Below are 12,945 nucleotides of genomic sequence, written 5' to 3'. Positions count from 1 at the left end.
GCAATTTGCCGATCAATAGACGGCCGTTAAATAATCAGCCTTGCTCTTTTGTGTTGTTTCGATCCCTTTATGTGACGAATGAAGGTCTTGTAATAGCCTACTTGCTTCCTTAAAGCTTTTGAAATGATTATATGAACAATCGTGAGCTAGACAAAATAAAGCCAGCATCACTTATAAAGAGACCACTCCTGACTTGCCACAATAGTTGAAGTATTTCATTCAGTTTGCTATTCGCAATTGGAAACCCAGAAGGGATTTGCTGTTTTAGCGATTGATACTCAATCTCTTCCTCAACAACCATTTTAACTTTTTCCAATCTGAAAGAGCATTCAGCTTGTTGTCCGCCCCGTTAGCTCAGTCGTTACGCGCCCGGCTCAAGATCACGCGGCACTGGTTCGACTCTCGGGGTGTGCGCTTGAGCAACGCATTTCAGAACTGCTCTCCATTCAGCGGCACCAAATGGATGGAATAATCTCCCGGCAACAAGACTTTAACAATCGGAAACTTCACTCTGCCAATCTCAGTAAACGGCCCTACGTTAAGAGCCTCGACAAGTAGGCTATGTGAAACTACCAGGAATAACCTATCAAGGCTTTGTCAGTCCGAGGATAAAGATTCAAAACCAACCAAGCTTCTTGAGCACAAACATTGATTAAAGAAAATACTTGTTTGAAGTCTTCTTCAGACTCCTGCACCTCGTTCTCAGCTGGTTTTAAAGATGGATTCCTGCTCAATGCATCTGCAATTTTATTTTCTGTTCCAGGAATTTATTCCATCTTAAAGTCATAATCTAACAACTTCATAAGGCATTTTAAAATTCTGCTGTTAAGCATTTTATTTAGTCTTTTCTTATTCCATTTGATCAAAAGTTGGTGACGATTTCCTAGTAAAAATGTACATTTTCTAGTTGCCCACACGATACACTGTAGCTCCAACTCAATTGGGTGGTAGCGAGTTTCTGCATCCAATAATGACCTAAACGTCACCTGAATAGATTTCCACCATCCATTGATTTGCATTTGTTGCCCAACACAGCCTTGTCCATTAATGTTTGAAGCACCCGTAAATAGTCTTAACGGCCTGCCTTGACAAAAAATGCAAGAGTTTTATTAGAACTTAGAATCTTCTTCACGTTGTCAAACGCTTGCTGTCATTCCTCATCGATGAAATAGTCAGCGTCTCTTTTTTAGCAATGGTCTCTGAGGAGAAAGAGCCTTTGTCAAATCTTTAATAGTAATTACTGCGCTGTCTGCATGCTAATGTTAGCCATTCTTTACTATAAAATGAGAGTTTATTCGTTGCAAAAATGATACGCGAGAAATATTTATTTTCATACTGTTTTCATCCCAAACCTAATGCTTTTACACCCACCTCTAATGCCCAGAAACCTAATGCTTTAAGCACCAGTCCATGATTTAAAACAGAAACACCATCTTAGGCCTATAACATTTTAGTCACTTTCGCCAATGGATTTCAAAGGTGGCTTTAGATGGCGCTCACACGGCACTGGTTGGTAGAGTCTCTGCTTGTTCTTGTCTGTGAATTATTCTATCCAGTAGCCTAGGTGTCATTGAATTGAGATATGTTCTTCAAATGTATTGCCCAAACAATATGACACGAGAATCAAGCCAACGCGGCTTGATCATACCGTATCTTCGTTCATAAAGTCGAGAGCTTAACCAAATAAGCTATCGTGGCGAAGTAAATGTAAGCTATCTTCCAACTTCTGCAGTTTCAGTCGGTCTCTGTATCAAAAATTGTAGCAAAGATTTTTCATTCAAGGTTTAGGCTACCGTCATATATTTTGTAAAAAGAAACACAGTTGAATATATAACCGTCGCTGGTTTTGAAGTTCAAAAAAGGCGACAGCATTTCATGACAACCAGGGGCGCCGGAACGATTTTTGACTGGGGGGGCAAGTTTACGAAAAAGGGGCACATTTGTTTACTAAAAGGCCAATTTTTTTTCAAGTTTTAAGATAAGATTTAGCGATAATACTAATCTATCAGCTCACTATGTATTGAGTAATGATAGCCTACAAGTGTCCGGTATACAAAGAAAGGCATCATGCTATGTTATAATGATGTAACCTACTGAAGTCTTAAAGCAGCCTGCGGCCATGGTCGCTAAGTAGTGCTTGAATGACTGCCGGTGCTACCTCCTCAATCGGCCAAGTTTGGCCGCCGGTCTCTTCTAGCCAATTATTTAATTTCGCAATAGAATGATCGTGGATTAACTGTCGAAAATATGTAGTATCAAAGAGTGACGCAAAATTAGGTCAGCGCGTCATAATCGCCACTGTTACATTGTGCGAGAATATTTGTTATTGATGGAATATATCCATCTGCGATCACCAGCTATAAGTCTTGTTTGTAATTCCTGACGTTTATTTTAACAAAGTGTGAATCCGAAGTGCTAATTTACATCGGCAATATTGTCGTTTTTATGTCGATTCGATGTTGTAGGACATTGAATCGTTGTTAAAAAGGAGAACTCGGTTAATTGACATCCGAAGGGAAAACATTTTTTGATCATATTTTGCAAAAATTATGCTTCTTGTAGTAATGTCATTCACATCATTGAAATACTTATTTTATTACCTTGCCGTCATCGTCAACACATGTCGAACGTTGTTTTTCGTTGCTAAAAAGAATTCTAGGGGAGTGGCGAACTTCTTTAAAATCAGCCACATTGGAGACACTCGTGCGAGTGTCGTTAGATGGTCCCGCAGTACTGAATACAATCCCGATAAAGCAGTTACTGCGTGGTGCAACGATTCTATTGTAGGACGTCGCCCAGGCCCAGACTTCAACAACGCTAAGTGATCACTTTAGCATTGTTGCAAGTTTAATTCTATTTACTTGTGCTATCGTTATTATTGTTTTGTATTTTAGCCTCCAAGCACGCAGATTTGGCCGCCGAGAAGGACCTTCCGGTAGGCCACGATGGCAACCGAAAAAAACTAGTTTTAAGGCCTGTAGGCTACTGTGTTGCAAAATTTCGTGTCGTAAATATTATTTTGAGGCAAAAATGAAAGATTATAATTAGGCTAAAAGCGAATAGCAGAAATTGTTATATTGCAAAATGTGCAGTAGCTTACATGACTTTAAAAGGGCACCATTGCCCCCTCTGCCCCCCCTTCTGCAGAAAAATTGAGGGCAGGGGGGCATCCGCCCCCCCTGCCCCCCCCCCCCGCTTCCGGCGCCCCTGATGACAACGACTAGATTCAAAATCGAAAGCTCGCGATCAAGTTCCGGCTACAATTCAACAACGCTTTCTGAGCCTATGAGCTAGCATCATGTGAAACAAGTTTGGTCATTTGAAAAGTGGCAATCTATACTGTTTTAAAACGTTTGCAAATGCTGAAGATGACAGGCTTTCATAGTTCATCCCACATTTTAGATTTTGGTTTCAGTTTTCCGGGGCGTGGTTTACCATCATCCGAAGTCATTGGTGAGGTTTTTTCTTCGATTTTGGAGGGATTGTCCATTTGATTAAGAATGTTACAATCAATCTTTTCTTTACAAGGACATATCTCAGTTGATGCCAATAGTAGTGCATCACATTCCTCTTTTAATGACTTTGACATTCTTTTATCTTTCTTGCATTTGCTAAAAAATATGATTATAAAACTATTTCTAAGAAGGCAAACTGGTAAAAAAAAAATTGAGTCTATAGAGATCAAAATGGCGAACATACGTTATACCTTTTTACATCTTCATAGCTAAAATGCAGCCTATTCAAGCGGCCCCACTTGAAGTTTTGCATTGAAGAATTAGTTTTTGAAAAATTTAGTTTTTTTAACTTTTGTAAAAACACCGAGACTTGAGTTCCGCTAGCCTCTTACAGATTAAATTACCGTAGCCTATAGCTTGCATGTAAGTTATTAAAAATATTAACCTCAAACTTCTTTCAATTGTTTAACCCATGGTTTAACCTTAATCCAATTTTTCTTTTAACTGACCTGCAAAAACAATACATTTTGCACATTCTGTCTGGGTTGTTGTCTGGACAATTGATTTCTTTGGCACAAGGAGGGCAATCGCTTTCTCGTTGTTGTAACACCTTTTGACAACTTGCTTCTAAGTCTGGGTTGTCCCAACGGCACTTGCTAAAAACATTGGATTAGTTCTATCGTTTTTTAAAATTTATTTAAGGGATAAAAATACAATTTGAGTAGAGACGTTACTTTTTTAAACCATAAACAGACATAACATAACCAAGCAACAATACTACACTTAACATTATAACAACAAAAAACAATAAGCGAACGTTTTCGTCTAGTCATACAGCCCTTTTCAATCCCATAAAAGAAATATTTCAAAAGAAACACTACAGAGTCAAATAATATTACAGCAAAACAATGGTCAAATCTAAACATTTCAGAAATTGCTTAACTTGCTCACCAGCCGAGAACGTTCGTTTATTGTTTTTTTGTTTTTATAATGACAATTTTAGTGTTGTTGCTTGATTACCGGTATGGCTATTTGTGGATAAAAATAGGCTACAGCCGTTTTTTAGTAGCCTACCAGCACGAGTAGGCTAGTTTAGCTCCTGCGAGCTTATCGTTTTCACATTCCCCAACTTCGCTTCCCATGCTTATCGTTGTTTTGCGGTTTATGTATCCCTTGCAGGCTCTTCATAGATCGTTTTTGCGTTTCCTTACGGCGTCTTTGTTTTCTGCCATGTTTAGAATTGAAATACTATAGATAGAGTGTTTGGCAGCATTCTTGCAATTGGGACATCGATACATACAGGACACATGGTTTTGCGTAGCCTACGTTTTACCCTGCACATTTTTTTACATGCCGCATTGCAATCAAGGTGTATTGGCTACATGCTCTGAGCAGCACGTTTTCAATCAAGACGGATTTCTTGCTGAAGAGACCAGCACTTATGGTGTGGATATAACTTCTATTATTGCTGTTAATCTTAAGTTGGGTTCCTGGTGTGGACGTCGTTGTTCTGCAGTTTTGCTCTGCGTTCCGTTCATGGTTTAATTTTGGTGTCAACCCGTTCAGCCTCTTTTTACATTTGGATGGTGACGATTCGTTCCTTCGACTACAATAAACTGATATAGGCCTACAAGAAATATAGGCCTCGTTCTCTGGTCATCTCCAACACTACTGTGCTCAGGATGTCGCTGTCATGATTACAGCTGTGTATGAGCGGGTTGCTACTCACAGCGCTTGCTACAGCTAATATTTGTTAGTAAATTTACATGATATTAAAGTGTTACAAAATACGTTGCGAAATCTAATAAAAAACAAAGAGCTCAAAATGTAACCGAGATAGCTTACTGAACATGTTCAGCAAACATTTCAAAAACTGAACTGCTTTGATTTGCTACTACCTTCAGTACAATTTAGCAGCACTGAAAATGAAAACAGTCGGGTTTTCAAAATGTTTGATCTTATATTTTGAATACATTGACCAAGCGTTTTAACCATTTTGCCCCTATAGGCTACGTTGCGAAATGTCATTGAGCAAGAAATAACGCTAGTGCTTCAAAGCAAGGATTGCTTCAAGCAAATTATATCAATGTAATTATGCAGTAAACTTAAAATAAAAACTAGCCTTCTTACTCGCACATGCATTGCACTCCGCACTTAGTTTCTTTAAAAGTTTCCTTAGTGATTGGTTTCATTTTCCCTGATTCAATGGCAGGTTTCAATTTCTCGTTGATTTCGTCAAATTCTGTACTTGTTTTAGTTTCTTGAATAAGAGCTTTTGCAAGATCGCTCATATTCATGTTTTCCTTTTGGATCTTGAGGAAAGATAATATCAATCATGTTTCATTTTGTGCCCATTTGGCAATCACAGATGCAACACAATATAAAGCAGCAAAGTTCACCCAGTCAGCTGCAGCCATTATTTTTACCATGCCATGAAGTAGACTATCTTGCCGAGACACAGCGGCGTACTCTGGAGAGATATCCAGCTGACGTCCTTGCAAGCGTCGCATAGCACAATTAGGCTACCGTATGTAACTTTACTTTTTATTTTTTAGTAGCCTCATTCCAGGGATGGCCAACTTTTCATCGATTGCAATCAGATGCCTTAGCATGTTGGTTTAATTTGATTTTTACACTTCGATGTCCGTAGGCCTACCTGTCAAATCAAAATCTACTTCAATGAGCATGTGTGATTGACAGGTATTCTGTCTTCATACCTACAAAAGTCCTCATGGAATTTTGCATGAGTAGATCGACATTTTTAATTTCAGGTTTCAGCGAAACGTAATTTTTCCGTCAATTAGAAAGTATGATTTTTTGTTGAAAAAAGTTGTGCTAAGAAATGACTTGAATTTGTAAAAAATAAAAAAAATGAGAAAAAGACAGAAATTTGTCATTAAGCTAGGATATAACAATCATTTGAGATGGATCCAAAATACAAGAAATTGTAGACTAGCGGCACAAGTAAGTATTAAAATTCGAAGTTAATTTTAACAATGTCTTTTTAGACATTATCTTTAAAGAAATAAAAAAACAGTCAAAAGTCACGTAATTTTCCCTTTGTGTGGAGCTGCATGTGCTTGAGAGGTTACTGTTATTTTTTTATTCACTTGTTAATGTATGCATAACAGTTTGTATCATCCTCTGTGGATCCTTCTCTCGTATCATGGGAGAATCCTATAGATGTTTGCCGGTACACCAATCGTTTTCTTTGAATTTTTATTATTATTTGTGTTTCATCACAAAATTATAAACATTTGTCTATTATTATAAGCGCTACCCTGAAACATGCAAAGCCGAAAAAAAAGACTTTCTCAACAAAAAAAATTGTCAAAAATCAAGCTGGGCTATTGACAGATCCGCACAATTCATATCAGGAACCTCGCTTGTTTTTATCAAACTGAAACCCAGCTGAGTTTTTAAAACGGTCTTGATAAAGCACATCTAAAACAATGTTAAACAAGTCATGAAAATATTTACTCTTTCAAAAAGTTGAAGCTCTTTCTCCGTAGGACATTTTGTCTTTTCACAAGAACAGCCTTCCGGAACGTGATCGGATTGCTTACATTTCACCTGCACGCTGTGAGGAATTTTATTTCCGCACTTTCTAGAAATTAAGAAACAAAACAACTTTAATCTATAAATAAACCCAGTTAGGCCTACCCAACAACTTTCACTTCTCAACATGTATAAATTCACTGCTCATTGTAATGTAAGCTCAGAGCACAAATTACATGAAGCAGAACAAACCTAAAAGTGAGACAATGTAGCCAAGATAGCCTACACGTGCAATTAATGTGGATCAATGAGATGCTCACTATTTAATGCTGCTAAATAACTTATTAAATCACAAATGCTTCTTTTACAAAACATAAAATGTTTGACAATAGGATTCAACAGCTATTAAAAGAACAGAAATTCTCACTTGCAAAGACAAGGCACCATGCAGTGTTGTTGTTCCTTCAGCTTGCGAACCTGCTCCTCCACTTTTGAAAACTCAGCGTCATCGATCAGTGCATCGTCACATTTGATATCGTCAAGATTACCACATTCGCACTGGGGTTCAACGGCATTGTAAAAAACACATCTTTGATTTGTCTCAGGAAGTTTAGATTTGCATTTTCTACAAAAACGAAAATCAATGAGATCCAAATAGATACGACACATCACAAAATAAAAAAATGTACCTGGAGTAGATTGAATAAATACAAATAGGATACGGTACATTCTCTTCTGTTTTGATTGGTCAATGCCATAAATTTACTCTATTTTGTGACACTTTGCAAGACTCACAGTAAACAGCTTCCTACGGGAAAAGCTCCTAAATTTGGCAATATTTATCAAAAATTTAAGAATTATAGATGACACTCTACTAATCCTTGAATTTGTGATGAATGTTGCGTTGTTAAAGCCCGCTTTGTTACCATTGCTATCTCAGACTTTAGGCAGCTTACAAGTTTGTTTTGAATTTGACGAGACGAAGTCCGACCGCTGAAAAGAAACTAGCCTACACTGTAACTACTTTTTTAGACAAAACACTCAATCTTCTGCAATTGAAATTACTGTGAAGGAAACTGCCAGACTTGTGGATGCGCTTATAGCTGACAAGGTTTTCAAGGTTAAAGAATGGCATTAAATAAGGCACCACTTAAATCGCTCTTTAGCCTACTGTTTGGAGGTGATATCTGTGTTTACACTTCAACGGAGACAGTTCAACAGAGACGAAGATCCATTGTGTACAACTATAAAACCCCATCTTACTACATTGTTTAGACGGTATATTTTCTGCATATGTTACCTATTTCAATTCGTTTAAATAGAAAATTTTTATAGGTTTCCTCGAAGAGTCACACTGAAAGAGACAAAGAGTCCATGGTCCCCAATTGATAACCCCTGTTAGCTTGCAATATTCTAGCTATCAAAACTATTTACGTAAACTCCTTTTTCCCTGAACTACGGTTGCTCTTTCTACATCAAAAATAAATCATTTTCTACAACATCGGTTCTCAACCGGAGGTCCACGAAGCGTTTTCAGGGGTCCATGAAAGTATCCGAATTTAGGGGAGAGTGGGGCACAGTTGGACAAAAAATAGTACAATAGAAATACCGTCTTTATTAAAAGTCTAAAAAAATCCAACTTTTGCACAATAACAAAGCATCACACTGTTAACAAAATGAGACAGTGAAACAACACTTAGGCAATGCATTCAATTGAAAAAAATATTGTTTGTGTCCAATTGTACCCCAGCAATGGGGCACAATTGGACATTTGCGAATTTTATCAATGGTTTAGAAACAACAGTTTAAACCAACACAAAAGTCATCAAGAAAATGACAATGACTCGAATAAATAGGTTTTACTTGTTTATTGCGGTAAAATCAGGGGCGTTGCCACGAGGGGGGGGGTCTTGGAAAAGCAATTTAACCTCCCCCCTAAAATCTTATCTTGTTTCCCAAAAAAATGGATTTTTAATGTTATTACAACGTTTAAATGACATTGTATTACATGAGACCATGCAATATTAAAAGAACTATTCTTACAGTATTATCTATCATGTGTGTTGCTGTCCAATTGTACCCCAAAAATTGTGTCCAATTGTGCCCCACACACCAACATTGATTTAAAGTTGGACAGGGACAACCTGTTCTAAAAGCCAAGTTAATGCAAAGGTAAGGAAAAGATACTTTACTGTATATGGCTTGAACATAAAAAGAAATAAACTAAAAATCTTTACTTTATATAAAAAATATTACGATTAAAACAAAATCTACAAAAAATACTATACAGTTGCTAAAAGACTTCCCACCGCCAAACTCAATACACAACCAACACAAACTCTTAGAATTTTCATAGTACAATGATTGATGTGAAACTAATTTTTTGCCAAGGTAAGGACTTCCAGAGTTTCCAATTTTTTCTATAAAATGCGATGTCCAATTGTACCCCATGTCCAATTGTGCCCCACTCTCCCCTACGACATGATTGGCAAATTATGATATTTTAAAGTTGGTATTGCTTTACAGTATTCGTGTATTAAATTTTATAGTGATTCTCAAACTGGAGTCACGACGCCCTGGTGCGTTATTTAAATATTTCAAAATGTGTTGCACAAAGATTCGGTTTTTTAACCAAAAAAAATTATATCAAAGAATTAATCTTTTTAGAAGGCTAGATATGTTCAACTTAAGTTTTTGAGACAACAGATTACATTGATCAATGCTGCATTCAGAAATACAAACGTTAGTCAACATTCTACCAGCACTATAGGTTTTGCTATTAATGTGATTAGTGATTACAACAAAAGATTGATTACAATGAAAAAAGGAAGAAATTCTTTGTGAAGGTCGCAAAAATTTTGCTAATTTTTGAAAAAGTTATTTAAAAACATTACTGTAAATCAGGATAAAGACTGCTGATTTTTTTTTCTGTCTGCCAACATTGGCCTACAGCTCATAACATAACATCGTCAATGCCATCTATCTATCGTCATGAGTGCGTCGCGAGTTCAGCAGATTCTTTTAAGTGTGTCGCTTCGAAACTTACGAAACGTTTGTTGCCGTTAGGAGACGCAGTATACTAAAATTTCAAATAAAGTATTTTTAGGGGTCCACGATTGCTTTGATGGCACCAAAAGGGGTCCGCCAAGACAAAAAGGCTGACGACCACTCTAATCTACGAGAATTACTGTTTACTTTTTACGAGCCCCATTGAGGTTGATGATTGTTATCTTGTCATATTTGTCCAGCAAGACGTACTCCGCTGAATAACTACTCTACTCCACTAGTGGATGCTCTAACAAAGAGCACCAAGAAGATAGGCTACATGAGTATAGGGCAGGGTTACTCAACTAATATTAACAAAGGTCCAGTTTGACAAGTTGAATATTCTTAACGGTCCAGTGTCCGGTGAATAAGTTATTTCACACCCAACGACAAAAGTTAATCAGTATCAGTGCCGAACCATTTTTTTTTTAGGTAAAGTGCAACTCGCCGTGGATAGTTGAAAAAGTGCTATGGGACGAAAGCCCCCCAGCTAATAAGATAATCACAAAGAAAAGTGTTTCCTCCCAATAGAAATCTGTTTAAAGAGGCCTTGAAACGTGGCAATAAGGTTATTCTTTCAGAAGCCCGAGGTCCACCATCAACGCCCAGAAGGTCCGGATTCGGACCGCGGTCCACCAGTTGAGTAGCCCTGGTATAGGGTATACTTAGCTTACCTTGCCTTAGGCTCGCTTGGTTTGGTTTTGAATCTTTATCGTCGGACTGACAAAACCTTGATAGGTTATTTCTGGTTGTATCGCATACTTGTGGAGGCTCTAGACGCAGGGCCTGTTACCGTTACCGAGATTGACAGAGTGAAGTTTTTTTCCGATTGTTGAAGTGTTGTTGCCGGGAAATTATTCCATTCACTAGGTGCCGCTGAATGTCTGAAATGCGTTGCTCAAGCGCACACCCAGAGAGTCGAACCAGCGCCGCGTAATCTTGAGCCTGGCGCATAACCACTGAGCTAACGGGGCAGACAAACGGGGCTCACTTGTAGTTGTGTCTAGATTTCTAGCATTTAAGTTTTTTAAATTAAAAATCAATAATTACCAAAACTAACAATTATTGAAAGAACTCACGAACAAAAACAGCTTGAAGAACATTTGGCTTTTTCCCACTTGCTACAAAACTCTTCCGAGCACTCATCAGTCGGACACTCATAGTCTTTTTCAACAGCTGGATGCTTGTAGCATTTCTTGTGGTCAGATTCGCAACATATGCAGGAGCAATATGCAGTTTTCTAAATATAGTAAACCATTTTGTTAAAATTTTCGTTTTTATATCTGATTAAGACAATTCTGTATGATTTCTTCATTCCAATTGTTTTATTTTTCAACATTTAGTTTAACTTAAAATATGCTCATCAAGGTTGCCTACAAATTTACACGATGAAGGCTCCATTGTAGTCTATGTATTAATCTAACACTACAATGTAAAGTATTACATACTGATGCCGTACTTGAGACATAGTAGCCTACTATAGGGGTGTCCAATCTTTTTGACCAAAGAGCCAAATGCCGTTTACGAATGATTGCGAGGGCCACTTGAGTGTTTACTGCTAATTTGTCATCTTAGAAACAGTTGTTTTAATAATTTTTAATTAAAACCCTCTCACCAAAATTCGAATCTTAGAAATGTGTAGCCTATTGTCCTTTTTTATAATTATAAGAACAATAAACATACCAAGATTGTCGCTTCTACCTTTTTCTAAATCTCTGCTATATTTGGCATAAGCTATTTTTTTTTTCGTTGTGATGGTCAGAAATAAAAACAAACTGAACTGAACATTAAATACGTTGATACACGTTTTGATATTTTAATGTGACGATTGGCACTGTTTTCATCCAAGTTTGGCAATATTTGGTGAGATGGACGATGTAGCAATGCAAAGCGAATTTTGCATATGGTTGTCAAAAATTAATGATGTCACAAATTTCACAATCAATGCCAATTTCTCGGATAGTAAGTTCGCCATAAGTTACATAGACGATTAATTTTATAATATAAGTCATTTCGAAAACTACCGCGCGAGCCACTCAGGAGTTGGACACTACGGGCCAGGAGTTGGACACCCCTGGCCTACTACAACTGAGTTGGAAAACACAAAAGCACCTTCTTCATTAAAAATCTTTTTAATTTTTTCTTACAAGATGAGCACATAATTATTGCAAAAATAGTGTAGCCGGTAGGATATTACTTTGTTATTTTTTAATTTTCTCTATCTAAAAACTTGCTAATCTTTCAACAGGCTGAAAAGATTGGTATTACTTTGTAGCCTGGAGTTATATCATTTCTCAAAAAAAAAAACATACGAAAAGAGATTTTGTTGTAGGCTAGGCCTACTTACCAACATGCCAACTGTTGGTCCAACTATTCCCTTGCTGCAGTAAACTTGCTTTAAGCATGCTATAAAAATAATACAAAAACATAACAAACATTTTGTGTCCATGGTGTCAAGAATTAATTTTTAACTGTTTATCTGTTAAATAAAGCATAAAATAAAATGTTTACAAGTTTGTGTATCAAAAACATGGCTCTAATAGAATTTCATGAGCTAATATCAAAATTTGGCGGTGGGCCTACATTTCAATAAAATGTAGGCTAAAGCTTAACAAATAAGAAAATCGGCAATATTTATCGGAAATCAACATGTCACAGTTATGAGATATAGTAGGCTACATCCTTTTGCGACTAATGTCGAAACGGTCAACGGATAAATTAACCATAGTTATTCAAGAAAAATTGTTTGAACTAAGAAATGACTGAACTTTGAGACTATTGATTTTAGACTTTAGCTTGATCTTGACAACTTGTTTGTTAATATAGGCCTACATTTGCTAAATGAGGGTTTGGTGAATGGCTCCTCAACACTACCTGTGCGACTTTTTAACTCGAAAGAGGCAATGCTCAAAGCCCTTCTTTCTCCTTGAGTGCCCTACCTCCAATC

At 37.1% G+C, this 12,945-nt stretch overlaps 1 protein-coding gene across 1 annotated transcript; it reads right to left on the bottom strand.

The window, feature by feature from the left end:
- Positions 1-3,245: 3,245 nt before the first annotated feature.
- LOC145776413 (uncharacterized) lies at positions 3,246-12,478 on the bottom strand. Its single transcript, XM_082587815.1, has 7 exons — positions 12,346-12,478; positions 11,078-11,238; positions 7,381-7,578; positions 6,936-7,062; positions 5,586-5,767; positions 3,965-4,111; positions 3,246-3,611 (listed from the first exon to the last, which is right to left on the bottom strand). Exons 1-7 carry the CDS (start codon positions 12,445-12,447, stop codon positions 3,380-3,382), a joined length of 1,149 nt encoding a protein of 382 aa, XP_082443941.1. The 5' UTR covers positions 12,448-12,478; the 3' UTR covers positions 3,246-3,379.
- Positions 12,479-12,945: the final 467 nt, after the last annotated feature.

This window comes from Aplidium turbinatum, chromosome 8 (assembly GCF_918807975.1).
Source record: "Aplidium turbinatum chromosome 8, kaAplTurb1.1, whole genome shotgun sequence".
Classification (NCBI taxonomy): domain Eukaryota; kingdom Metazoa; phylum Chordata; class Ascidiacea; order Aplousobranchia; family Polyclinidae; genus Aplidium; species Aplidium turbinatum.
Note: the sequence above shows the minus strand (reverse complement) of the source record. Positions and strands in the feature narration are given on the sequence as shown.